Consider the following 27,847-nt stretch of genomic DNA (forward strand, 5'->3'; position numbering starts at 1 on the left):
ACGTTATCGACTGGAATTGTTCCCCTGGATTAATTGTGAACAGAAAGTTTGTGGCGTGAAGTGTGAACGAAGCTAGAAATCAAAATACTAAAATAACAAGAAAGCATAAAATAAATAAGAAAATAAAAAAAAATTACAAAGCAAAATAATTGGGCTCTCTTGTGGAAAAGTGCTGAATATGTAGGCTGAAAACTGGGACATTGAACGCAAACGATTCGACTTCAATAATTAATTACTCGGCAATAATTTGGTATTTTGTGGGAAATCACAAGAATAATAAACAAGCACAGACGAAGACGTGTGACACAGTTTCAGAACTTTTTGGACGACGCTGCCAGAATATATTCCCCAATTACTATTATCATATTACTTTCGAGTGTCGAGCAGTTAACAGAGACTACAAAATGGTGTCGAGAACAGTCCGAAAGAATCAACTTCTACTGCTCGCAGTGCTATTGATCGCCAGATCTGCCCTGGGTAAGTTTTTGGTAAAGCAAACTATATATATATATGTATATATATGTATATATAATCCAAGTTTTAGTGCAACGGAAATCTGTTGCAATTGCAAGCACAATCTAATCTCTGTGCGGAGAGACCCTTTGAACTGACTCGTTCGACAGACATCAGATTCAAATAAATACAAATGATTGTGTGTTGTGTGTGTGTCTATGGAATTTATTGAACAATTTTTGACCTATATAAAAAGTATTCTATAAGTCAAATGCTCTGAACTTTGAACAGTATTAAAAGATTGACGAATTCTTAGGGCAACTATTTTGCTGTGATCACACTCAGCTCGGAGGATTAAAGGTCGGCTACTTGGTAGAGATTTATATAGATCCTGGGAATTAGAAAATTCTATTTATATATTTCGAATCACATACTTTTGAGGTGATCAAATTCTGGGAAAGAACTTGTGAGCGCGTCTGTTAAATTTTTGGCTAAAAAGTGATTCACTCTAGGGAATGCCTCACAGATTTCCTAATAAACTTAATCATTTATGTTGACATTTGGATGAAAGCGAAACGAGTTTTCCAGCTATTGCTCAATCATAATGAATAGATAAATATTACCTGTTTTTGCGCGCTGAATGCAAACTGTAAAATCTATAATTTATAGGCGAAAGCTGTCACATTAATGCAGTTATTTATCACGATCAGCCAGCACTCCCTCGATCATGTGATATAGGTATGCAGGCACTCATTCAATCGGAAGTGAGTTTGCCAATCTGCTCGACGGGGTGTATGTGTGTGTGTGTGTGTGTGCCATTCATTCGCATATCGGTTACGCTGTTAATTATTCCATAGATGCCTAATAGGCGACAACAAAACAACAACAATGCAAAATCAACAACAGGAAGCACAATGAATGAGGATGTTAGCAACAGTAACCAGGTAAAACAGGGTAGGGCATACAATGCTATATACCGCAGCTCCTTGTTTCGATTTTGGTTAGGGAAGCGTGTCGCAGCAGCGTGAGAATGTGTATTTGCTGAGCAGAGATGCTATGACCCACTGGCTGTAGCCCCTAGGCGGCACTAACTCCTCTGCAAGCTCTGTTAACCCCTTGGGCCATAAACAATGCGATTGCTATCAGTTTGATTGGCTTGCCGAGGGTGCCGGGTTGCCGGGAACCTCTAAGGCTGCCTACCAAAAGGCCATCGATATGGACGCATTAATATTGGGCTCAAATTCCTCTACCTTGACACGGGTAAATGAGCTAAATGCTCATCAGTCTGGCGCTGTTTGCTCCGGCCGTGTCTTGTCTACCTTTCTATTTGCTCTTTTTCTCGGGCATTGAGTTTCACGACTGCGAATCTGAGAATGGGTCGACTGTGCTCCTGCCGCCAGTCACGACAAGGGGGCTCGGTTTGTCTTTTGCATAATTCTTCTGCCATTTGCATACATATTTATTTTGGAATCTCTGACTCACGCCAGATACAGGCAACGTCTGTATGGCTCCTCTACAGATGCAAGAGATACGAATGCAGATACGAGTTTTATGTATGCCGCTCGATTCATTCGCATTGCTCATGCGCTGCCGCAGATGGGGCACTGTGGCATGGGTAGCGGCGGGGACAAAGCGAGTTTAAACAAACTCGTAACCAATTCTCGACAATTAAAGAATCAATTTACTGAACTGAGCTGGCGAATTGGCGGCTCATGCTGCCACTGTTGCATGCCCCCCGCTGCTGCTGCGGCTGCTGCTGCGGCTGCGGGTGCGGATCCGGTTTGAGATAGAGGCAGGGTTCAGCTTGAGTCGCTGTGTGTGCACTCAACTGGGCAACAGCAGTCTGAGGCGGGTATTATTATTATTTGAGCATGTGTGTGCTTGTGGCATGCTACATTCAATGAGTGCTCCTTAGTATATAAGCACTCATGCTCTTATATACTCTCTCAGCCTTATAGCTATATAAATTGTGCCACATTAAAACATAAGAATTAATCGTTTCGATCGCAATGATGACGATGATGCTCAAGCTGATGATGATGATTCAGCTGCAACAGCAGCTACACAGCAAAAGAGTTTAACTTTGTTTAGAGAGTTACTTCGTGTTCCATTGTATTCTAATAGAATCCATTTTTGATTGATCTTCGCTGAGCTTTCGATTTCATTAATGCGCCTTAATTGAATCAACAAACATTTATGAATCGTTCAAAGTTCCTTAGACCAGCATTTTATAAGCAACTTTTGTGGTATTGTCGAGAATATTTTTATAATTTTTTAAAATATATAAATATTAATAAATATCGTATTTAAGCAAAATGCAACAGAGTATGGGCTTAGCTGAGCAACGGCTTGGCTTAGGCTATGCTTGTGGCTCAAATGGCTTTGACTCAAGTCGCAATTTGCTAGAAATTGTTTATTATAATATTTACATTGTATATTTATTACATAATTTTTTTAATATATAGGTTTACTGAAAGATTTTTGCACATATTGTTGAAGCCAATTTCCATCCGATATATAACAAAATTTTGTTTTGCAAACTTCATGCATCAAATTTTAATGCAATCAAGCATATTTTTTTAAATTGATTTTATTTATAAAAATAGAAACAGAATTCCACATTCAATCAGAATTTCAATAAATAATCAATTAGCTAATGCTGCACAAAAATTATTTTTATTTTGAATTTTTTTTGTTCAATTTTCAATTAAATTTTTCAAAAATTTCGTTTGACATGCAAAATAAGTTTTGTTGTTGTTGCTTAGAAATCAGTTTTGAGCTGAAAGTAAAATATGATTTGAGCTGTATTGGAATGCGATATCGAGGCTTATTGATGGCTGTGGGGATATCGCGCCATTAGGGGGTTCCAGCACACATGAAAGGGAATGGCCGAGGCGAGGCAATAAATAATACAAGAGCCGCAATGAAATGAAAGAAAAAGAAGAAGAAGAAGTAGAATTGCTGTTGCCTTTTGCGCTAAATAGTTGGCGGTGCTGGAAAAGGAGTGCCGCATATTAATTACATGTCGCAGCCGCAGCCGCAGCCACTTGAATGGAACACGAGCCCTAGGCCAAGCCAAGCCCTGCCCGGCAGCGCCCCCCAAATTGGATAGAAGCGCGCTTTAGTATGCGCTGGGCGTACGTCTTCAACTCGGAGCTGGACTTGGACTGTGCTAGCTTCTGTCCATGCGAGCGTCTATTGTTGACCTATAGGATTTCAGTGTATACACGATGTATACACTTATATATCTATACATATATATACGTTCATGTATATATAGACATCGTTTTTTTTTTGGCTATGTGCCCGCATCTAAGCACTTGGCGCAGCGACTCATAAGTGCCAACACGTGCACTTTGGGCAACGGGAAACGCTGTCCATGTTCCCCCTTGGCAGCGTGTGTGCCAGAAATTTTGAAAGGCGCTGCCTGGCGCTGGCTGTTAATAACTCTGGCGAGGCACGCACAATGTAACTGGGGCGGCCCAGTGAGTGAAATCGATGTACTTCGTCTATATTTGGCTGCAACTGTTGCTGGGCCGCAATCTAAGTGCACACAGATTCGAATCGTACTTTCATTTCTATTGCTTTGCCCACTTGATCGGCTTCAATTGCATATCGATTATGGGACAACACGCTCGAGTCGATGGCTAAGTACATTGATTTGCATTTTCGAGTCGAACAGCTTTCGGTAATTGCCAGAAAATGCGCTCGGCACACATCTGTCGATTCAATCCCCTTGACTGGGCGCAGGACACGCGGCCTTTCAACTCTAATTGCAAATTGTGAATGCGAATTTCGAATGCGACTGCATCTGTGTGGGTTATTTGTCAATGGGTGTTTGTTCTGTGAATTTGCTGCACATCTGCCTCGACCTGAGCCCCAGCAGTGCGTAGGTAGAGCTGGTTGGCTGGCTGTCTGGCTGGCTGCCTGCCTGTCGGTCCCTCGGGCCGTAACCTGATCGCTTTCAAAGAACCAGAATGCCATTATCATTATCCGCTTCGCTTCATGTCTCTATCTGCCACCATCCAACCGCCACACAAACAGCATAATTTTCGGCTCGTATAACGCACTCGTCAGTTGGCCAACCTGGACCCGAACATGGGACCAGCAGGGTCAGTCACGTAGGGGCTGGCGGCTTGAAAACCAGAAACAACAACAGTCACAGACAGACAAACAGCCAGCCAGACAGGCAGGAGATCAAAGATCAGAGCTGCAGAGCGCTTTTAGGCCTCGGCCACAAATGAGGCACTCGCGCGGCTTATCAGGTAGTAAAAATGCTGCACTTGGATGATTCCAGTGACTGGCAGAATCCAGTGAAGGCAAAGACTTTGCCCGCCAGGGCATGGCCATGGCTACCCAGTGGTCAGCGGCATTCGGGTCAACTCTAGGGGTTATTAGCCCAACATTTTTCAAGAATCATTCTGCCTATGATAAATGGTTTTTGGCCTAATTCTGAGTACCAATTAAAGCCCGGAAAAAACATAAATAGAAACAAAACAACAGCAAAACAAGATCAGCGCACAATTGTTATCTTAAGCATTGAAAGCATGACAGCAAAATATAATATTCATTCCCTAAGGTACAGATTTCCTGTACCATATGCAGCATTCAAAGAGGTTTATTTTTTTTTATTTGAAAATAAAAATAAATTTAAGATAACATAATTGCAACAAAACTATGTTTCTATTATTTTATACATATTATTTGTTTTACATATAGATTTTAAAAAATAATTTTCAAAATTTTTAAAAAAATTTAACATAATATAATTAATCAATATCAATTTTTTAGCAAAATAAATTTTAATTTTTTTTTTTGGCATTTTTTTACTATAATTTAGACATTTCTACATATGTTTTAAAAAATGTTGTGCCTAGTTTTAAATATTTTACTAAAGGAAAATTAAATATAGAATAATATAAAACTAAAAAATTTCTTTTCTAATATCTCCTACATATAAAATTGTTCTGAAAAATAATTTTTAATTTAAAATGTTATTTTTTTTGTATTTTTTATACTTTTTTTAAATGTCTCATTTGTTTAAAAATTGTTTGATACCAACAAAATATTTTTAATAATTCGTGCTTCATCTTCAAATATTTTTTCGATTATAAATTTGAATTTTATTTTTATTTTGTCTTCTACTTAAACAAAAGATATCCGCCTTAAGTTCGCATAAACTTTTTTGCATAAATAAATAAAATATCCGTGCTTCATTATAATAATAATGGCACATGTTTCCACACTTGACCAAAGCGCAAATGTCTTGAGCAGCGGCTAGGCCTTATGTCTTCGACATATTTCAACTGCAACCATCCATTGTTGTTGCGCCCGTTTCTGGGAAGCGGCAACAATTTCTTATTATTGTTACTTGTGTTAATGGCACAAGTTTACGACAAGAGAAGTCGATGGGGTCAATGCGTCTGTTCGCTTTATATCATGAAGGAAATTACATCCAAAAAAAAAGAGTTTCAATTTATTTTAAAATTGAGGGCGGGCGCTGCTGCCCAAACTCAAGCGAGTTCAGTCAACTACATGCTGGCACATGGCTATTGCCATATCCGTATTAAGCTACTAAAACTAGAGTCCCTCGGCACGTAAATACCCTGTAGCATGCATAAATGGGTATACCCTGCAGCATGTGTAAAATGTATACCTATTGCTGCAGTTTTGTTTAGAGTGTTAAGAGTTTAGTCGCAGTTAAGTTAATTGCAATAAATTTCTAGGGTATTCTACTAGTCGTGCATTTGCGTATCAACTTTATCAGTTGTTTGTTATTGTGCCAGTGTCCGATCTATATGACAACTAACAATTTCAACACGCAACGCTGAGCAGCAGCGGCGGCGACAAAACTGGCTATAATAAAGTGTGTGTGCGAGTGTGTGGGTGTGTGCGTGCGTGTGTGGCAAAGAATAATACAATAAAGAAAATAATAAAAGAAAAAGCAACAACCATAATGCAGCCAGTCACACAGAGAGAAATGGCAGAAGCGAAATACAATGTAAATTTAAACTTTTTCACAATCGTCAAAATGTTTCCCTCTTCCAATTTTACTCCCGACACTTTGTCTGCCTCGAGGAGCGAGGGTGTGATGTGTCCATGTGTGTGTGTGTGTGTGTGTGTGGAGTGTGTGTGTCTGGCCATGCACTGCAGTTGCCAGAGTGAAAATGGACATTGTTGTGAAATGTTATTCGATTTTGTGTCCACTGTCGACACCACCAAAACAAAGTAGCACAAAGTGACGCCGACGGCGAAGTTGACTGCGGCAGCGGCAGCGACGCCAGCAGCAGTGACAGTGGCAGTGGCAGCAGCTACTGTCCGCATAAGCCATGCCGTCAACAAGCGTATGCACACATGTGGGTGCGGCGATCGGCCGACCGACACGGCCCGGCGTTGGGGTTGGGGTCGGGGTTGGGGTTGGGTTTTTGGTGTCGGCTGGCGCAGTGTTTTCTCTTTCCATGCGCTTATTTTAATTTTCCTGTGCGTTTTCGTATGGCCCGTGCACCCGAGTTTCATTTGACCCCATTTCCGTGAAATGTTTTTCCATTCCACTTTGACAAAACACACACACACACACACACGCGTCACGCATGTGCATATATATGCTATGCACGCTATAAAGGAAGCAATGAATATTTGGGAATGTGAAACGCGTGCAAAAATATGCGAATTGGCTTAACTCGACCGTGCGCAGCTGCGCTCGGATCTGCCAACTGTATCTGTGTGTGTGCATCTGCAAATATATGTTTGATTGTGCGTGTGTATCTGTATCCCTACATCTGTATCTGTATGCGAGTAAATGTATCTGTATCTTTATTGCAGCTTCATCTCTGCCTGCATTTGCATCTGCATCTGCATCTGCATCAGCACATATATAATTATACATATATATATATATCTGTATCTGTATCTGTATCTATTTATATATCTGCTTCTGTCTATGTAGCTGAGTATATCTGCAAATGTATTTGTTTATGCATCTGCATCTGAATTTGCATTTATATCTCAACTTGTATGTTTATTTGTATCTTTTTCTGCAGTTCCATTTATATATGCATCTTTATCTTCATATGTATCTGTATCTGAATATCTGAATATCTGCAAATGCATCTGAATTTATATCTCTTAAATGTATCTGCATTTGTATCTGCAAACGTATCTGTATCTGTATATGCATATGTATCTGATATATGCGTAAACGTATCTATGTTTGAACTTATATCTGATATTGTATCTATATCTGAATATATCTGTATCTGCGTCTGCATCTATATCTATATATCTATCTGCAAATGTATCTGTAGCCGTATCTGAATATATCTACAACTGTATCTGCACCCGCATCTACATTTTTAGCTGAAAGTGTATCTACAAATGTGTCTATATATATCTAGACATATATCTATACCTCTGTCTTTATCCCTATTCCTATCCCTATCTCTATTCTGATCTCTATCTCTATTCTGATCTCTATCTCTATCCCTATCCCTATCCCTATACCTATCTCTATGCCAACCCCTATCCCTATCCCTATCCCTATCCTTATCCTTATCCCTATCCCTATCCTTATCCCTATCCCTATCCCTATCTCTATTCTGATCTCTGTCTCTATTCTGATCTCTATTCCTATCCCTATCCCTATCCGCATTCTTACTCCTATCCCTTTCCATATCCGTTTCCGTATTTGTATATACTCCCATCTTTTTCCTATCTTCATCTATATCCACATACATGTGCATAAGTGCTTAAACAAACAGCATCATCAACACCGCCTGATGAGTGGCCATAATGCATTGGCAAAACAAAAACTTTCCGGTTTGAATTTCAATTTGATTCAAGTGCTCAAATGTTTAGCTAGCAGGAAATGTGGGTCGTAATGAGCCAAGTCCATCTACAGCTGCAAGCAGCACGCAAACAATCAAGTTTTGTTTTTGTTATTGTTTTTCTTTGTTTCTATTTCATGGTTGTTTTTATCGCTCCATTGTTTTTACCAAATAGTAATAATTTTGTTATTCTGAATATGCGCTGCAGTTCAAATGCGCTCGTAAAACTTCAGCTAATCAGATCGTAAATGATTTGAAATTCAAGGTTGAGCCACCCACGCTTTTGTGTGGGATGTCGACTGCGTTCTGTGGCCTATTAAAGCAAATCTTTAGTGCTCAGTTCTTTTATGGCGACAAATGGGATTTTTATGAAAGTTTTTCAAATAATAATTAAAATTTCAATAATTTCTAGGCTTCCCATCAACGACGGATGTCCACGACTTAATGCTGAATGATGACTACGATTACGATACCGACGAGCCGAGTGCGCCCAGTCCACAGACGAAGCCAACGGGTGTTGCCAATGCCTACCTGCCGCTAGTCAACCGGACTCTGACCAAGACGGGCATACTGGGCGAAGATGTTGTGCTGAAGTGTGATGAGAACATTACCGAGGGTAGGTTTCCAGGCGAATCGATGGGCCATCGCAGCTAATCGAATTATTCTTTTCAGCGAATGTCATACTCTGGTTCCAGGACTCCAAGATGATTACGAGCGACCGCAGCGTGGTGCTGCCCAACTTTAGTCTGAATCCGAAGAACTTCGACCTGACCATATTGAAGGCTAGTCCGCAAAGCGCTGGCACGTACAGCTGCCAGATCCTGCCCCAGAATGTCTTCGTCAGCACAAAGGTCGTGCTGGGCGATCACTCGCTGGACGTCATCACGCCGGAGAGCTCTCGGTCCGGCCAGAACAGTTTGCAACGGCTCGCGCTCCTGTGGCTGCTGTCCGCGTGCCTGGCTCTGGCGCATCAGCTCAAACATTAGTTAGGTTTAGTATTAAGCAGTGCTTCTTTATAAACAAAAAAAAAAACAAAACGCAAAGTGTCCAAGGATAAGCTGAAATTGTATTTCTGTCTTCTGTCCCCTTCTCTCCTTCTGTCTCCAATAAGCTTAAGTAATTGTTAATCGTGCATTTTGCTGCTCTGTAAAGACAAACGATTTTATTTATTAAAAACCAAAGTATACAGAAATTTAAACTATTTTCATTGCTACTCAAATAAGGAAAGCTATGGAAATACTATTAAAAAATTATATTTTTTAATGTGTTAAATTGAAATTTAAAATTCAAGTCTTAAAAAAGAATTGGCTTAAGAATTCTTGATTAATTTCTAAAATATTCGAAATTAGTGTAGATTCTTTGTCTTTAATTTCTTCGATTTATTTAACATTGACATGCACTAAATTAAATGATTAAATTATTCTTACTTTGTTTCAAGCCAACTCAACTCGAAATTCGTTAATATCAAAAATAAAGCTTCTGGACCGTAGCGAACTACAAGATAAAGAATTGACTGAATTCAAAGGAACTGAATTGAACCAGCTCAAGATCAGTCGCTGAGCATATTGAGCTTAAATGTTATGTTATTTAACTATAAATAAAAATTGCTTAACAAGGATTTTGTCACTAGTCTATACTAAAATTACTCTGTCTGAATTTTTACTAGTGATTTCGAATCTGAACAGTTTTATTAATAATAAATTTTTGCATGTCTTTTGAATATATCTGTTAGCTGCAATGTTCAAATGGAGGTAGGCAGCTGACACCTTAACTCTCAGGTTAGATACAAATCTTATTGGAGTTACACTTTTCAAAATTACTCTTTGATTTCACTGAAGAACTCTTGGCTTGTTTCTAAGTAAATCAGAAGTTGAGTTGCCCACACTTAAAAATATTTTTAACTTAAAAATTTCTTTTAAATCTTGGACCCGATTAATCCAATAAGAGTGCAATGAAGAGTTTTTTGCTTTATTTATTTCGGTATGTATATATATATTCTTAATCGTCGCATTAACTAAATTAAAGGAGAAAACATTACAATATTTGTTTAAGACACTGGCTTTTAAATATGTTCTCATGTTTGTTTAACAGGTCGGCTCTCGAAATAAAGTTTTGCACTTGGCAAAGTTTTGTATGGAACTTTTTGCTTTCAACAATCTTGGCACATTTATTCTTGATTTCTTGTCAATACTAATCTTATGATTTCTTAAATAAAATATAAGTATACAAAATATATATTCTCATATCATTTTCCTTTTTGATTGTATGTGAATATATATACATATACATAAATATATATATATATATATATCATCGAACTGTATGGTCGGCGTTTTGCATGGCAATTTCTCAGGTATTGTAGCGAACAAATTTCAATCGAAGCCCAAATGAATAAGCGACTAACTTCTCCTCCTCACCTGATTATAGATATTCGTAGTTATTACATAAGTACTCATCTCTTAACTATAAATAAGTATCATCCGGGTTTCTTCCTGCTTCCTTGCTTCCTTATATAACAATCCATTTTATCCATATGTATGTATGTGGGTAGGTACACATGTATATTTAAGCTTTGGTCTAGTTATCGTTTAATATTTCAAAAGTTCACAATATTCGAAAAATTATGATTAAATAAAAAGTTTTTCCTATTCCCATGATCATCATCGGCCCACACGTCACTCGGTCCTCACTTGCCCTCATTTTATTTACATTCCCGTAAGCCTTAGTTCAGGCATGTGTGCGTGTATGTGATTCTCAATCTCCTTCTATTTGCTGGATTCTAGAAATCTTCAGTGTTAACTATCCGTACATACAAACAAATAAATATTATATGCTAAGTTTTGGGCGGTTTTCAACCGATCGTCGCAGTAATCCATCTTAACTTTTAATTAAACTAAGCTCCCTTCCGTATCGTCCATATCGTTGCTGTTTATGGTAGTTGGCACAAGTGTTTTTTAGTGAATTATGCCTATGCTTGATTGAATTTAGATTAACATTAACATTGCCCCCTTGCGTGGGGGCCTTTGAGGCGCATTAGCATTTGCATGTATAATTAGAATACTTGGGTATTTTCTTTCTTTCGGTTTCGTGCAATGGCATTTCTTATGGGTAAGCTGCTACTGCCAGTTGCCGGGTTCAAGGCACAGCACAAGCAAAACATGTAACGAGAAACACGTATATACAGTCGCCACGGCCCTGTTCTCTGCATCGTAGTCTCCTTAGAGTCGCAGCATAGCTATACTAACTCCGACTAGCATCACTGCGGGCAGCATTCGCATCGTACACGCCGAGTTGCTCTTGGAGCCAGCTCCAACACCAAAGCCCGCGCGCACCAAGTCATCCGGTGGCACAACTCCGTCGTCGATTTCCGTGGATTCTGCGGAACGAATCAGTTAATGACTGAAATTTATGGCTGAGCATTTGGATTACCCTCTTGATCCTTGATGAGTATGTCGTGGTCGGGCGAGAAGTTGGACCAGCCCTCGGTATTCTTTGTCTTGATGCGCGCATGCCACAGACCAGGCGTCAGTTCCATTTGATGTGTGATCTTCCAGATGCCCTTGTCCTTGTCGTGTCGCTGTGTGTGTATGATGGATACCGTGCTCCACGTATACGACTGCAAGTGAAGGTAATTAATAGGAGTCTTTGGCTCAGGCTAAAATTTCCTGGAATTCCTTCAGGCTCTTGTGGAATGCATAGAGTTGTTAGACAAATTAGTTATAGAAAGTCAATTTCACATAGTTTCATATGAGACCCAAATGCGTATGCTCCATGAGACTTTGCGAAATTGAAATGTTGTTTCATAAGTCAGCATTGCTTTAAAGAACTTTCCATCTAAGTGAAACCCACCATTGACAGCTTGTAGTCCAGCATGGCCTCGGAGAGAGGCTGGAGACTGCGGACCAGCCAGTGCATTGTGATCTCATTGCCATTGATGGAGCTGTTCTCGAACTGCGGCGTCTCGGGGTGATAGCTCAGCTGGATGCGCACCTCATTGGAGCCAATGGCATTTTCAACGTGGCACAGATACTCGCCCAGATCGCTGGCCTCCACATTCTTGATGATGAGCGTGGTGCGATTGTGCTCCTTGTGCAGCGAGTTCTTGATCGAGTACTTCTCGGACAGGGACAGCGTCTTGCCGTCCTTGATGAAGAAGCTAATGGCAATGGGACTGGCGCGATAGTCACAGTAGAGCTCCGCAGTGTCGCCCTCAATAGTGTTGACGTGATGCCGATGGGTGGACACCTTGGGGCTGTACTGGACATCGATGGTGACCATGCCATGTGGTGGATCCGCGCTGCCATCGTCGCCGAGGCACTGATACACTCCAGCGTTCTCCTCGTCCACATTGTCCAGCACTACGACGCCCTCGGCAGCGTCTTTCTCCGATGTGTGCAGCCGCTGACCCTGCATAGGGAAGGGATTGAGAGAGTTTAGAATGAGGCACAGTTGGAGGATGGTTTCGATGCAATCATCGATCATACATTGAAGGACCATTTGATGTCTGTCTTGGTGTGCAGGAACGTTTGGCAGGTGAGCTTGTGTCGGTCGCCTTGCTTGAACGTCTGCGAGCGATCCGTTGCATCGCGATCGTCGCAGAGGATCGACAGCTTGGCGCCCACACGTAGCGCTGTATGCTGCCTCACGTTCTGCGGCAACACCTCGCAGTAATAGTCGTCCGCATCCTCCTTCGTCACGCCCGTAATGCGCAGCGAGTTGTTCTTCATGACTTCCACACGATTGTTGATCGCACTCTGCCCGGTGGCCAAGAGTGTGGCATTCTTGTACCACAGCGCAATGTTCTTAACTGTGAATCGGAGGCGAATGAGTTATATGGAAGCCAGTTGAAATGATCTACGTACTTGCAAAGTTGCGTGCATCACAATTGATGATCACATCATCACCTGGCCTGGCCTCGATGCTAACATCTGATTGCTCAAAGTAGGGCGGCTCGCTTTGCACCTCTTCCACAATTTCGGCGGGCGGCCCCTCTGAGTTTGTCGACTCGTCCTCGCCATCGTAATCATAATCATCGTCCTGGTAGTCCGAAAGTGGGGCATCCTCTCCGCCAATCGGTGACGCACGACAAATGTCTGAAAGCGAACCAATTGAAAGTGAGCTTTAGATAGAAACCCCAGCGCGTCACCTCACATATGTGAGTCATGTGTTCAAGTTGTTAACTCTCGAGTGTACAACATATTTACATTACTTGTTGACATGGGGTAGCTCTTAATTGGAATTGATAAAACTCACACCCCATTTCACGATACTGAGAAGTCAGCAACAGCAAGCCCAGGTCATATGATCTACAACTTTTAAGGAAATTGACTTGCGAAAAGGGCGAAACAGAGCGGAACCCATTGATGGGCAAACAACGCCTACCTTGACAGGAAATGCCGGCAACAACAAGGCTTGACCCAGGGCAAGCTACAGCTACAGCCAACTGTAGCTACATATCAGCTCAGGCAATACACATTAGTTAATGCCAATTAGTTTTCGTTTATCTAATATAATTAGCCACATGAGTCCTTGCCACACGAATCCTTAGCCTTTCCCATTCTTACTTTTGCCTCATAATCATTCTTGCTTAACTTTAGTCATTAATTTCTTTTAAGCATGTCTCATTCCTGCTGATTAATGCTCTTAGTTTTATTGACTCTATGACGCTGATGACATTTAGCTCTAATCTGGGAGATTATAAATTAGTCACACAGCTGAGTTCGTCTACAGAAATGTAGTTTAAGAGTTGGAGGTGCCGCATTGAATGAATTAAAACGAATTATAAAAATAGTTAAATAAATTAATGATCAAATAAGTTCATTTAGAACCAAGAACCTCATTAAGCATCAACAGTGAACTAAGCTTAAATAGCACCATTTGGTAGACGATGGAGTGGTTGAGTGGCCCTGACCTCACGTCATGGTAATAAGAGCCAAAAGAGTGCAATACACTTGAAGCTGTTAGCTCTTCTAGCCAAGTCAAACTAGCTTCTATTCTCCTGCCTGTTTAAACTCTCTAAATTAGCACCATTTCTCCAAAGACTGAGACTAGTCATAGTGAGTGTAAGGTCGTGTAAGGTATTTAGAGTAGTTAACTATAAAACCATCTATTCTTCAAGCTTCAGTCAGCAGATAGACGTGTCTATTAACATATTCTAAGCCTATTGTAAAGGGGAGTTCAGGTCATAATACTTTTATGCATAATACTTAAATGAATATACAGCCAGCGTGAGGTATTCGATAAACTATATATTTAATACTGAAGAAGCAGCAACAGCCAAGGCAATTGAGTGCTGTCTTTCCGTCCTTCAGTCCGTCCTGCATTCCGTTCTTCCGTCAGTTTTTTCGTAGGTCCTTTCGTCTGTCCTTCCGACCGTCCTTTCGTCCGTTCTTTCGTCTGTTCTTTCGTCCGTCCTTTCGTCCGCCCTTTCGTCCGATCTTTCGTCCGTCCTTTCCTCCGTCCTTTCGTCCGTCCTCTCCTCCGTCCTTCCGTATGTCTTTCCATCTGTCCTCCCGTCAGCCTTTCCGTCCGTCCTCCCGTTCTTTCACCCGTCCATCCTTACATCCATCGTCCGTCCGTATTTCAGTCTATCCATCCGTAGTTCAGTCCTTCAGTCTATCCGTGCGACCTTCAGTCCTTTCTTCCGTGCGTCCTTCCTTCCATTCGTCCGTCCTTCCTTTCGCATATCTGATCTATATCTCTAAGACAAGCTTAGGTCACACATAGATCAAATATTTTCTATAACTAATCAGCAACTTCCATGAAGTCGATAGAAGACTTCAGTTGAGTATACAGAAATGAGTAGAAGACCTCACTGCCTTGAGCAAATATCTCACGTTTTATTAGTTGGCTTTTCATTTTCGCTACGAGCCTAATGGCAACTGAGCTGTAAATCAATTATCTGGCTTTTAACTGCTTAGCTTTTAAAGAAAGGGGAAAAGCCAATAGTAATAAAGACAGCTCTAATGTTTAATTGCACAGACATCAAGAGACGAAATTGATTTGCTGGAATCCCAATTGTCTACGATAAAGAAGTTGGCCATAAGAAAAGTTAATATTAGTTTTCAAATTACGTGCACGTTGTTAAAGACGATCGAAATATGCAAATCGAATGACGAATTTATCGCTGCAATTCAGAAATCGCCAAATACCATTTGCATGCCTTATACGGTTATGGCCATGGATATGGCATGTCTATACGAGTCACATCTAACGGCAATTCCAATCTCACGATTCATTGAGCACGGCAATGAGTCATTGTCATAGCGTCATCAACTGACTTCAAACTGAATTTGAATATGGAATATGAATATGCGTCTGGAAGGTAGGGCATTACTCAAGCCAATTCAAGGTACTTCTTCAAGTATTATCAGCGCCCGATATAAAAGTGTTTGCACCTTAAACGGCGAGGCTAGTTATCTTATCCAAAACCCACAAAGATAGACACACAAGCTAAAGCCATTTATGGCAAACCAGAAATCGCTTTTGCCAGCGCGACAATTGGCAGATAAACAGCAAGAGACAGAGAGAGCGGGAGAGAATGAGAGCCTGCGGCCAAGACCTTTAACTGGAATTGCAATTTTAGTCGGCGAAATTTCGTTGCCTGAGTCAAGGCCAAAAGGGTCTCAGCCCAATTGGCACTCCATGCCCAGGCAGTCTATTGGCTCTTGCATAAGTGGGTCACCTCGAGGGGCGACCCTGACGCTTGCCACATGCGTCAGCTGCTGCTGCTGCTGCTGCTGCTCTCTTTAGGCTCTCATTCCCATTGGGCGCATTGTCCTTGGATCGATGTCAGAGCCACACAGTTACACAGCCCCACAGCCACTCAGCAGTCTACCATATGCCGCCCCACGCTGTCAGCTGCAATTCCAATACTCAGCAAGGCGACAGGACGTCGCGGCGCCAGCGCCAGCTCCAGCTCCAGCCTGCCCCCTGCTCCTAACCCATGAATGTGGTCCACCCTAGCTCAATGCCGTAATAGCTTTGGCCTTTCGACGATAAGTTTTGCGAGCTCACGCATTTGGGACTAGACGCGGTCTGCGTGGCCTGGCGTCAGCAATTGCCATTTGCTGTCTCGATTGCTCTTGAATTCCTTGCACTCGCTGGATGCTCAACTGTGTCAAGGGATGCAATTCGTTATGCCAACATTTGTCAGAGACTCCATTACGCTCTGGGCAAAGATTTGTCAAGCACTGGGAGTCTATCTTATCAGGCCCAAGTATCTTTTATGACCTTGTAAATATAATTGTCTAAGCTTTTTAGTGCTTAGTGCGTGCGTTGCGTCTCGCATTGTTTTCCCTTGGCTGCTTCAGCAACTCGAGCATTTGAGCCACATTTGGCTTATTTACGGCTTTCATTATGATAAACATGTTTTGCCTCAGATATTATCTCATGCTCATGCTCATGCTCATCACCTGTTTGTGACTACAAAAACATAGCCATAAATATTTGATGCATAAGACATAAATTCTCAAATCTCACAGATGCGAATAGCTCAGATGCGATTAGCTGTACTATATGGAACGGCGTCTGCTAGAAAGTGGCAAATCAGTAAGGTCAGTCGCATTGGACAGATAACAGGAACGACATTCAATTCATTCAATTTAGTTCAAGATGATTCGCGCGAAGCACGTATAAAATGCGAGTTGCGTGTTAATCATTATCGTCGTGGATGATGACGATGTGAGCGCCGCTGCACCACTGCACCACACTGCAATCGATATGGTATTTCGTGTCCTACATATGCTGGTCATATATATATACATTTATATGTATACCATTCGGCTATGGGGTCAGATCGTAAACAAATAAAACGCCACGTCTGTTGTCTCAATGAAATATGCTTATAAATAAATATGAACTGTTGCGCTGGCTGTTGCCAATTCCAACTACAAATTTGGATCTGTCGGCTAAACTGAACGCAGATCGCAATATAGAGACAAACGACTGGGGTCATAAAAATGCCGCGGGCCACGGGCGGGTTAATCGCGGCTAGCAATGGGCGCGTGTCCAGCGCATGTCAAACTAAGCACCGAAAACTTTGATGAATATTGTACTTCATATATATATAATAGAGAGGCAGCTTAGGGCTTATATCTGAAGTACAGTTAGATCTATGAATTGTGCTTATTGGAGCGTGGTAAACACTCGAAAAATATTTATTTGCTTTCAACAATTTACTGATTGCTGAACCGTGAAGTCGCTTTCGATACGTATCGAATAAGTTGAGCAATTTTCGTGCTCGTGTCACGCGCCCTGCCCTAGGCTGCATATGCCTCAGTGCCAAAGGCTGTTCGGATTGGTCAGGCATACATTGAATTCCGTCTATTTGTCCCGAACATAATGCGATTCCACGAATTTGCATAACGTCTCTAATTAAGCAAAACAAAACGAGTAAAAACAAAAGGGAAATTAAATTGAAATCAATTGATTTGGCGGTGGCAAAGGCACTGATCGAACTTTCGGAAGCATTTCTACGCACATAAGCATAGGTATATATATCTATATATATAGATATATAGATATATAGATATATATGTACATGTGCTTCACCCGTGACTGTGAACTGGGAAATGTGATTTCCAAACGGATCAGCAAGGGCGTGCCGCGGTTTCTGATTGATCAAATGCCGCAAATGAATAATTTCGCATATTCAAATGGAATTTTCATAAATATTTTTCAAATCGAACTCTGGCTAAGGCTGGAAATGTTTAATTGGAGCAGTTTTATGCTTCAAGCTCTTCAAATGCTAAACTTCGACATGCATAGCAAATATATATATATATATATATATATATATCGATCGATATATGGCTCAGCTAATTATTGATTTTTGCTTTAGTTCAAATGTATTTCTTTCCATTTTGTAAAACTTATCATCAGTTTCAGCTACAATTGAATGCCAAATCATAATTCAAATTCCATTGGCAATTATCTTTTTTATAGATTTCAATCTAAAAAATTTTAATTTATTTCAGAATAAAAGAATTAACAGGCCAATTAAAGTTCTTTTGATAGAGGCTGCAGGGATTTTTATGATAGGTTCCAAAGCTCTTTGTGGGTTTTGGCTAATGTCAATAGGCCAAGGCTAAAACGTTGATTGTCTAAATCTTAATTCATTTATAACTCATTATATGCATATGTGTGTATGTGTGTGCGTGTGTGTGTCAGTTGGCATATCAATTAATGATATCAATACGAGTTACAGATAGCCCAGATACAGATAGAAGCGAGAGAGTTGCTCAATGCCAGAGCGTCTATCTAATAAATGTTGTAATCATGAGTTAAGAAAACATAATTTTCGTACAGCTGTCTATTATATCAACATCCGTCAAATTCTTTTAAATTTTTGATGCAACAACTAAATTTCCAAATATTTACAGAGCAACCATAAATATGCTTTGAACTTGCTGCTCTCTAGTCGAGCTACAGGAAAAAGAGACTATTTTGATATATGTATATATATATGTATATATTTATGTATTTGGCTCTTTATGGACTGCTGTGCAAAGTTTTAGCTGGAACTGATATGGTAGGAAACGCTGTGTATATATGCTCGGGGTTGTCAGATTTCGACATGCTGCTGCCTTCTGCCTTCTGGCTTCTGGCTTCTGCCTTATCGCATGCCTAAAATTGGAAAAGCGCACATTTAATTAAAAATTGTTCATTCTTGGTGGGCCGCTGGCCAAATGGCAGCAGACCCACAGCCAGTCGACATCGTGTGTAACCGCGGCAGCCAGAACTGGATGAAAACAGAGATCGTTTAAAGGGGTTTGGGGCGGGGGCGGAGGCGGAGGCGGAGGCGGAGGCGTTGTGCCAGGCGGCACTAGCTGCGTGTCTGGCATTAGCAAATATCTGACATCAAAACTGACAGCAAATATTTGCTCTTCTCGTTCTGCCCGCTGCCACATGGCTCATAGTGGCTCTGGTGCAAATGACTCCATATTTTTACCGTTATCAACATTTTATGAAATTTATGAAATTCAATTCAGATAAGATATGAGCTTATCTTCTATGATAATAACCACGTGCTACACACACGCACACACACACTCCCTCTCTCTCTCTCTCACTCTGTTATAAACTTTTTTTTTTTTTTTTTTTTCTTTATTTTGTTGCAGCTTATTGTCTTAGACTCTATAGCGCATTTAGCTCTAAACCTTAACTAATGGGAGGGCAGATATGCCAATTATTCTGCACTTGTAGCTACTATCTTAATTAGTTCTTATATTGTCTAGAGGATGCAATCTCTTCAGTCTTCGCCTATTGTTGTTTATAGCCAGGTTGCTTGCGAGATGGTTAGGATGCGCTGCAAGTCTGTCCGCGTATCTTGAACTGTGTCGCCCAATGAGTTCAGCAACTGTGGGAATTGCTAAATCCCTATGTAAGACTGAGTTTCTTACAAACCAGCTGGCTCCAGTCCATCTGCGTAGTGCTTTATTCTGCAGGGTCTGAATTTTGTTCCTTGTAGTCTTCGCCGAGGAGCCCCATAGAGAGATACCATATACGAAGGTTGGGACAACTATTGCCTTGTAGATGGCGGCCTTGCTGCTGTAAGACAACTTGCTTGAAGCTCTCAGCATCCAGTCGAGGGTTTTTAGCTTGCTTTTGCATTTTGAGGTTACTTGACTTATGTGCGCTTTAAAAGTCAGCCTTCTGTCAAGAGTGATACCAAGGTACTTTACTTTTGAGGCTTTGGGAATAGTGGGCCCCAATGCAACGCTTGGGCAATCTCCTCTTCTAGTGGCGAAGGTAGTATGTACAGACTTTTGTGCATTAATGGTGATACACCACCGTTTTGCCCAGCGTCCGAAAGAGTCCAGATATTTTTGTAGTGAGTCTGAAGCTTCTTGCGCAGATACGTGACGTGATAAGATGGCGGTGTCATCTGCATAGGTCGCTATGAGTACTGCATCTGTACTTCCTATATTTGGCTCGGGAGTTGGCATATCTCCTGTGAATAAAGTATAAAGTGTTGGGCCTAGAACACTACCCTGTGGTACTCCAGCCATAATTGGTCTAGTCAAGGATACTGCTTGCCCCCTTGACACTTGGAAGGTTCTTCCAATAAGGTATGAGGATAGCAACGCGAAAAATGGGGCTGGAAGGGTGGTCCTCACTTTCTGCAGCAGTCCCAGGTGCCAAACTCGATCAAACGCCTGTTTGATGTCTAAAAAGACGGCAGAGCAGTACATCTTTTCTTCAAAGGCTCCAAGGATATGGTGCACAACTCTGTGAACCTGTTCCGGTGTTCCATGCTGTCTCCTGAAGCCAAACTGATGGTTTGGAATGGCCTCCTGGCGTCCCAGATGTGTCAGTACTCGTTCCAGAAATATTCTTTCGAATATTTTGGAGAGTACTGGCAACAGGCTAATTGGTCTGTACGACTCAATTTCTCCCACGGGTTTGCCAGGCTTAGGAATCATCACAATCACGGCGCGCTTCCAGCAGGCTGGAAAGTGCCGGATGCGGAGCATGGCGTTGTACACCATAGTTATGTAGTCTATGGTGGAGTCAGGCAGTGCTCTAAGGACTCTGCCGTTTATTAGATCATATCCAGGGGATTTTTTTGCCTTCACTCTTCTGATGTGTTCAAGAACCTCTTCTTTTGTACATCCAGTTATCTGGTCTTCAGCTGGGAGGGGCGAGAGAACGATGTCTTCTGTTGCTTCGATTTCTGAGGCCTCTGCGGTAATCACCGGCGTGAATTGGTCTTGAAGGTGGTTTGCAAAAGCCTCAGCTTGAGCTTCGTCACCAATGTGCCAGGAACCAGAAATGCTCCGAATGGGATGTCGACGTATTGGCTGCCGTTTGAGCTTTCTTGTAAATTTCCATAATTGAAACTCTGCGTCAGTGGGCGATTCAGCTCGTACCAGCGCATCGCTGATACACCTCTTTTGAAGCAGGGCGAGAGCAGCTTTAAGATGCCTCGTGGCTTCGTTGTACGTGGATTTGGCATCAGGCGTGCGTAATCTTAACCAGCGTCTCCTGGCCCATCTTTTGTGTATTAGTAGGTGTTGGGCCTCCAAGGTGAGGGGGATGTTGTACGGAGACTGTTGTCTTGTTTGGCAAGATGGTGGGGCGGCTTGGTGCGCAGCTTTGACTATTTCTTCCTGCAGTTTGTTTGCTGCGTAGTCCACGTCTTCAGGAGTGTTAAGTTCCATTTCTATGTGCAAAGAGTAATGGAGCTCGCGCCTAAAGACTCCTAAATCTGATCCTGCTGGCAGTAGTTGTTTCCTAATGGGCAAGGGCTGTGGCTGCGCGTGGATTGTGACTATTAGTGGCAGGTGGTCAGAGGATAGGTCCAAGGATTCTTCAATGGTCAATTGCCGGTCACAGATGCCTTTGTAGACAGCGAAGTCGATTGCCGAGGGCCTGTGTCCATTAATTGGGTAACGGGTGGGGGCTCCAGTCGCCAATATGCTGAATTGTAAGTTTTGAATCGCCTCAAATATGACTTCTCCGCGACGATTCGCACTATTGCTTCCCCAAAATGGGTGCCATCCATTCCAGTCGCCGCCGATGAGGGTCTTATTCAACCTTTGGCCTAGAACCTGTTCCATGTGATGATCACACAGACCAGTGTTTGGCGGAAGATAAATTGACGCAACTTCGATCGCTCCAATAGACGTAGGCAGGGTGATGGCTGAGACCTGCATTGTTGCGTTGCAAATTGACAGTAAAGGTGTATGCGGTATTGTTGCTCGTATGAGGATTGAGGATCCACCAAAGCAGTTTGCTCCTTCACCATGAGCCTGATAGTGTTCGTATCCGAAAATTTGTGTAGTGGGGCACTCATGAGTTTCTGTTATTAACATTATATCTATGTTTTCTTGTGAGAGAAACGCAGCCAGTTCCTGAGTCTTGTTTCTCAGGCCATTGGCGTTCCAGATACCCACACGTAAAGCCATTATTTGTAGGCAAGCTTGGTTATGATGGCCATTAAACTGTTTAGCATGGTTGCTTGTTGGGATTGTACTTCTCGCATCGCTTTGAGCTCGGCATTAATTGCGTCAAACTGACGTTGTTGTTGCTGAAGCATTTCAGTGAACAAAGTGTCACTTGTGGTATTCTTATTTGACGGTCCACCTCTAGCGGCCTGTGCGTAAGAAACACCACTAATAGGCGTTGCAAAGCTCGTGGCTTGGGTAATGCTCCGGGGCCTTGTAATTTCGGAAGCAGTACTCGGACCCGTAGACGGTGTTTGTGTGGGACTCCTTTTTTGTGCTGGGGATTGCAATTTGCGCAACCGCTTGTATACTTGGCAGCCCTTATAGTTGGCTGGGTGCTGTAACTCACAGTGCACACAAGTTGGTGCCTGGTCCTTTTCGCGGGTGCAGTCTTTGGATGCGTGTTTCCCGGCGCAACGCACACACCTGGGAGCTTTGTGGCAGTAGCGTTGTGTGTGTCCAAATTCTTGACAGCGATGGCATTGTGTCAGGTCGTTGTATCTTCTTGGCAGTTCCACTGTGCAGCGTTGCCTGCAGACAACTCGAATGTCCAAAATTTCTTTGTTGTTGGGGGCCTGAGCCACGTCAACAAAAAATATATTTAGCGGTGTTTTGTCCATACGGCTCAGTGGGTTGTGCACATTTGTAATTGTGTGGCCTTTGGTTTCCAATTCCTTTTTAATTAGTGTTGTATCAGTGCTGGAGTGAAGCCCTTTGAACACGACTCTATATGGTTTGTCCTCCTTAAGCTGGTAGCAGTGGAACTCCAATTCCAGCTTAGTAAAGTGGTCTATAACTCTGCGATAGTCCTCACTGCATTGGGTTAATACACCTATGTTATTCTTCTTTGGCTTAATTACGTATGATTTAGCATCAATTACTTTATCTATTATCTGTTGAAGTAGGGCCACAGACTTGATGTTTGGACACCATATGGGGGGCGGACGAGGTTTCGGTGTAGTTTGCTGGTCGGTCAATACTGGGGCTTCTGGAGCTACAGGTGATTCGCTGTAGTCTTCATCTTCTTCTACGAGCAGTGAAAATCGATTTTCTGATATTAATGCTGCATTGCTGGTGCTTGGTTCGTCGAAGATGAGCCTTTTCTTGATGGTTTTTGGTGAATTTGGCTGTTTACGTTTCGTGTTTTTGTTGTTAGTGATGCCTTGCACGGAGGCGATATCTATTTTTGAGTTTATTGGCATGATGGAGGCTTGCCTATTTGCCATCACAACGTTAAGCTGGGCTTGCATTTCTGCATTTACCTTTACAGCTGTAGCGCGGTCATTGACATTAGATGTCATCGCGGATTGTGCTTTTGAGTGCAGGCGCACTCGCGCCAAGCGACGAAATTTCGTAAATTACAATTAAAGCAATTGAGTTACGCGGAAGCAAGCGATAAGAAAACGCTGCGTGTGCGGTTTTTGTTGCTGTTGCGTTGAAGAATGCACCGCAAAGTTCTATTTTTAGAACTCTGCAGCAGTAGAGCTTAAGCGAAGGCTGTTCGAATTCACGTCTTTACAGGTCGAACGACTGATCGCGATGGTGTTATAAACTAATCGCAGAGCTAAGAGCTTTGCTCATTGCTATTAATATGGAATACGAAACGTTGGTAATTCATAATTTTAGCAGGCACGTAAGGCCCGTTGACAATGGCTCGAGTTGAACAACTGAAATACCTTTGTAAGCAATCAAAGTGAAATATTTTACTTATATTTTATGCCTATAAACAGTTATAGGCTCGCCGCAGTAGAATTCAAATCATGAATGAAGTCGAAGTCGAGGCATGATTAAAATTAATAATACTTTTTGTGTGGATTGTGTGGCTCAACAAATCACAGCAATATCAATTTATATAGACCATAAATCTATCTATTTAAGGGGCGTAATTCGTCTGGCATTCTCTAGGGTTAGCTTTAAGTGTTAATTAAATTAATCCAATTCATATCGTTGGTACATATCATTCGACATGCCAATACCCGCGAGACTTACCGCCATAAAATAGTCCAATTAGCAGACAAATGAGTAACGTCCATGTCGCAGCTCCTCTCATTGTTATCGCTTTTAACTTGGTTTTTTTTTTCTTTTGACTGTTTTTGGTTTGTTTTTGGCAGCTTGCGCACTATTCAAATTCTTATTTGCCTTTGAGCTTGTTGCGCTATCGGAGGTAGATTGTTAACTGCAATTAATATGTCTTGTTGGAAGTCGATTCAATTAATTTGCCACTTAATTGCTACAACAATCAATTGCCTGCCCAATTGGGCACCGTAAAGCTAACTAAATTCTTCTGTTTTCCTATGCGTATCGCGTCGTGTTCACCGGAAACGCAAAAATTGGCCAAAGCCAAAATCAAAGAAAAGCGCGCGCGATTATTGCATTCGAAATCAGGCGAAAAAAAGAAACAGAAACGAAAAAAAATACAAAAACAAAAACAAAAACCTTAACCTAAAGCCCGGAGTTACTTAAGCTGGAATTCGCAGCTGTGCGCTAGAAATCGCAGCTTCAACTGGAAGCTGATTGACAGCTAAACGGTAAACATGGCTTTTAATATTCGCCTTGGTGGTTATGCAAGCACTGCAGAGCGGCGAGAATCAGTGATATTATGATCTCAGTGCGAAAATTAGAATTCGCTTTGCTCACTAATTCGCCGCATTGCCTGCCAGCCTCTGTCGCCTCTCTCTCTCTCTGTGTCTCTCTGTCCTGTGGCTCGTTCAATGCCAAAGTGCTGCAAAAGTGGGTCGTGTTGGGTCGATGTGGTGTTTGGGCAGGGCGTGGCAAGGGGGCGCCAGGAGAGAGGGTGTGCCAAGTTGAAAAGCATGCAAATATATATGCATGTAAATAAATTAATGTGCAAATGCGAAAACTCAAAAACGAAAAAACAAAAAGCAAAAAAACTGATTGTAAGCAGAGCGAAGCCTCGACACCCTTCTCCAACGACAAACTCATGGAAATTAATTTTTTAAAAATACAAAACTAATTGACAAATAATTGCACTGTTAGTCACAATATTTTCAACTAATCAATCTAAGCAATTGTTTAATTTCCATCATTGTAATTTTCAATGTATCTCAACTGCACTGGCAACGGCAATGGATTCGCTCAGTTAGCGTATGCTGATGCAAACATCGAAATAAACAGCTGAATATATGTATGCAGCATGTTTGCCAATGGTGTATACATGTTCTGGTATGTGAACCACTCACAAAATATATTTGCAACACTCGCAATCAGCTTTCAGTTTGTTGCAGTTAAAAGCAGCTAACGAATACCAAATATTCATTTATCTATTCACATATTTACTTTTCGCATAGGCGAACAATTGGCGGATGAGTATTATTTATCGCCCTATGACTGCTTGCTTCAGTTTTTTTTCAGTTATATTTCGTTAAGACTCTAGAAGTATCTTAAACGATTTTTTTAACCTTATCGCAACTAAGTTGAATCACAAAACTTGTTGTTTTCAGTAAACAAAATCAGTATCCAGATACAAATTAAAATGAATAGGAAATGCTATTTGCAAACTCCGTTTGAAACTAGCTTTTGATGGTTTATTTCTGATATGGATAATTGGATTGAGGAACTTGGAATTAATTCGAATTACTTACTATTTATTTTTAAATGCTTACAACTCTGTTTATTAAATCATGTGATAGAGTCTAAAGTAAGTTAGTTATCAAGAACGATTCTTTTTATTTTTATCAATGGTGAACGTGCAACGGTACTAAAGTCTTTGGACTTTTGATACGAGGGTCAATTAATGTATATAGCAAAATTGAAAAACTAAACTAAAAAGAATATTCTTAAAAGCTATTATGAAATTTCACCAGTCCTTTTTTAGTATGAGAACAATTTTCTATTTTACATTTAGTTTCAAAGCAAATTACAAGCGTTGCACTTGCTTTATTCAGAGCTAAAATCTTGCTTAAGAAAATAAACTTGAATTAAATGTATTTTTGAAGCTTTGACAATCAGAATTTCTAACTAAAGTACTCGCCGAGCAGCTCTCGCTTACTCAATCACTCATTCACTCACTCTCTCTATCTTTCTCTCTCTCGCTCACTCCTATGTCAGTGTCTTGAGGCGAGGTCTTAACAGTCTTTGCTTGCTTGTCTTGACGTCGTCTTGTTTTTGGTCTTTTTGGCGTTTGTTTATTTACATTGCGCTCCAAGTTTACACACACAAACACACAGAAGCAGAGATGCACTTGTATGCGTGCGTGCGTGTGTGTCCGTATGTGAAGCAGCTGCAGCTGTGCTCCGTTTGCTATTACAACGATTTTTTGGAATGGGAATCAAAACTGAAAACTGAAAACTGAAAACTGAAAACTAAAATGCGCGCCTTGCAAATGGAATTGAAAACTTTTTGTACTGTAAATAAAAGCAATCGATGTTTTCTGTCCACTTTTTGTACTCCTTCTCTGTGTCTCTCATTCTCTCATCTGTGGCAGCTGCTCCTGCTGCCCTACAGCAGCCGCCATTCTCCATTTCCCGTTCCCAGTTCCCCTTTCCATTCGCCCATATTCCAATTTCCATTTCCTTTCTCGGCCAACTTTCGGTGCCTTCATTTCGCTTTCGTTTGCCTCTCGACAGTCGACTGGGCTTGCCGGCAAACAGCGGCGACAGACGACATCGACTGCATCGAGTATTTTACATTTTTCACATATTTATAGAATGCGCGGCCAATGCATTTGCATTTGTATTTGCATATTGCACAAGCTCTACGTGCTGATGATGATGTTGTTGTTGTTGTATTTGTTGTTATTGTTGTGTTTCTAATTGCGAGTGCGGCGAGTGCCAAAATGCATTTGGGGCCACAATTCGAATGCGCTTGGGCAATGCCACATTTGCTTTCAGGCTTGTGGCAACATTTCTTGTGATTATGAATCACAGAGTTATAGAGTAACTCTTTGACTTTGGGGCAGCTGCAGCCGCCGCCGCCGCCACCGCCGCCACCGCCGCTGTCGCCAGTGCCAGGTAAAGAATGGATAAAGTGAAGCGCCTGTGCCTGTGCCATTTACACGGAGCAGCTATGGAAACAGGTTTTGCGTTCGCCTGCGACTGGTCGTTGAGATGCGAACAACGCGAGCAGTGCACGATGAGAGAGAGAGAATTGGAGAGATGAAGAAGGCGCAACACAAACTACAACAACAGCAACAACAAATATTCGGCTAAAGCGTTACAAAAGGCAACCAACTGGCAGCGACGACATATTGCACGAGCAATTTTGATTTACGACCAGGTAACCGTGCCCAGATGCTCTTTAAGTTTGTAACACTTGCACTTGCAACGCTTTCGCTCAACGTCGTGACGAACTTGTGCCCCTTTTTTTAAACTCATTTGATTCAGATGCCGTACAAAGCTTTGGCCCGCCCCACGTTAGATACAACTATTCTTTTAGACACACATACACACACATGCATATGTGTTTGTATGCTTGTATATGTGTTCGCGCACAAAACAAATTGAAGTTTTCAAGTACTTAATGGTAGTATTGATAGGAGTAAATATTTTTTAGCTGTGCGCTACACGGCCTTTCGTACCCGTCGCGACGCTTTCTGAGAGAGAACTGAAATCATTTACTCTTCAGCGCGTGCTTGATGCCAGTTGGGAGCCACAAGCCAACTGA

At 41.7% G+C, this 27,847-nt stretch overlaps 2 protein-coding genes across 4 annotated transcripts; one reads left to right on the top strand and one right to left on the bottom strand.

Annotated features, from left to right (window-relative positions):
- The first annotated feature begins 219 nt into the window (after nt 1-219).
- On the top strand, nt 220-9,308 carry LOC115482849. Its single transcript, XM_030223089.1, has 3 exons — nt 220-477; nt 8,689-8,892; nt 8,949-9,308. Exons 1-3 carry the CDS (start codon nt 405-407, stop codon nt 9,260-9,262), a joined length of 591 nt encoding a protein of 196 aa, XP_030078949.1. The 5' UTR covers nt 220-404; the 3' UTR covers nt 9,263-9,308.
- Nucleotides 9,309-10,550: 1,242 nt separating this feature from the next.
- Nucleotides 10,551-27,788, bottom strand: LOC111595252 (titin). Of its 3 annotated transcripts, none has more exons than XM_023308897.2 (7): nt 27,701-27,788; nt 24,215-24,401; nt 13,139-13,369; nt 12,761-13,083; nt 12,126-12,683; nt 11,706-11,892; nt 10,551-11,652 (listed from the first exon to the last, which is right to left on the bottom strand). In XM_023308897.2, exons 2-7 carry the CDS (start codon nt 24,273-24,275, stop codon nt 11,495-11,497), a joined length of 1,518 nt encoding a protein of 505 aa, XP_023164665.2. In that variant the 5' UTR covers nt 24,276-24,401; nt 27,701-27,788; the 3' UTR covers nt 10,551-11,494. The 3 variants fall into 3 exon arrangements, with proteins under 3 accessions (XP_023164665.2, XP_023164666.2, XP_030078948.1); XM_023308898.2 differs by having other exon boundaries at nt 24,215-24,380; nt 27,701-27,783; XM_030223088.1 differs by having other exon boundaries at nt 24,215-24,416; nt 27,701-27,763.
- Between the last annotated feature and the right edge of the window lie 59 nt (nt 27,789-27,847).

Source organism: Drosophila hydei, unplaced genomic scaffold (assembly GCF_003285905.1).
Source record: "Drosophila hydei strain 15085-1641.00,03,60 unplaced genomic scaffold, DhydRS2 tig00000125-arrow-arrow-pilon, whole genome shotgun sequence".
NCBI classification, from domain to species: domain Eukaryota; kingdom Metazoa; phylum Arthropoda; class Insecta; order Diptera; family Drosophilidae; genus Drosophila; species Drosophila hydei.

Excerpts from the sequence above, each read along its gene's own strand:
- LOC115482849 (XM_030223089.1), top strand. The coding sequence starts at position 405 with ATGGTGTCGAGAACAGTCCGAAAGAATCAACTTCTACTGCTCGCAGTG. Across the intron at positions 478-8,688 it reads GATCGCCAGATCTGCCCTGG|GCTTCCCATCAACGACGGAT; the intron begins GTAAGTTTTTGG and ends AATAATTTCTAG. Across the intron at positions 8,893-8,948 it reads TGATGAGAACATTACCGAGG|CGAATGTCATACTCTGGTTC; the intron begins GTAGGTTTCCAG and ends TATTCTTTTCAG.
- LOC111595252 (XM_023308897.2), bottom strand. The coding sequence starts at position 24,275 with ATGAGAGGAGCTGCGACATGGACGTTACTCATTTGTCTGCTAATTGGA. Across the intron at positions 13,370-24,214 it reads AATTGGACTATTTTATGGCG|ACATTTGTCGTGCGTCACCG; the intron begins GTAAGTCTCGCG and ends GTTCGCTTTCAG. Across the intron at positions 12,684-12,760 it reads ACATCAAATGGTCCTTCAAT|GGTCAGCGGCTGCACACATC; the intron begins GTATGATCGATG and ends TTCCCTATGCAG.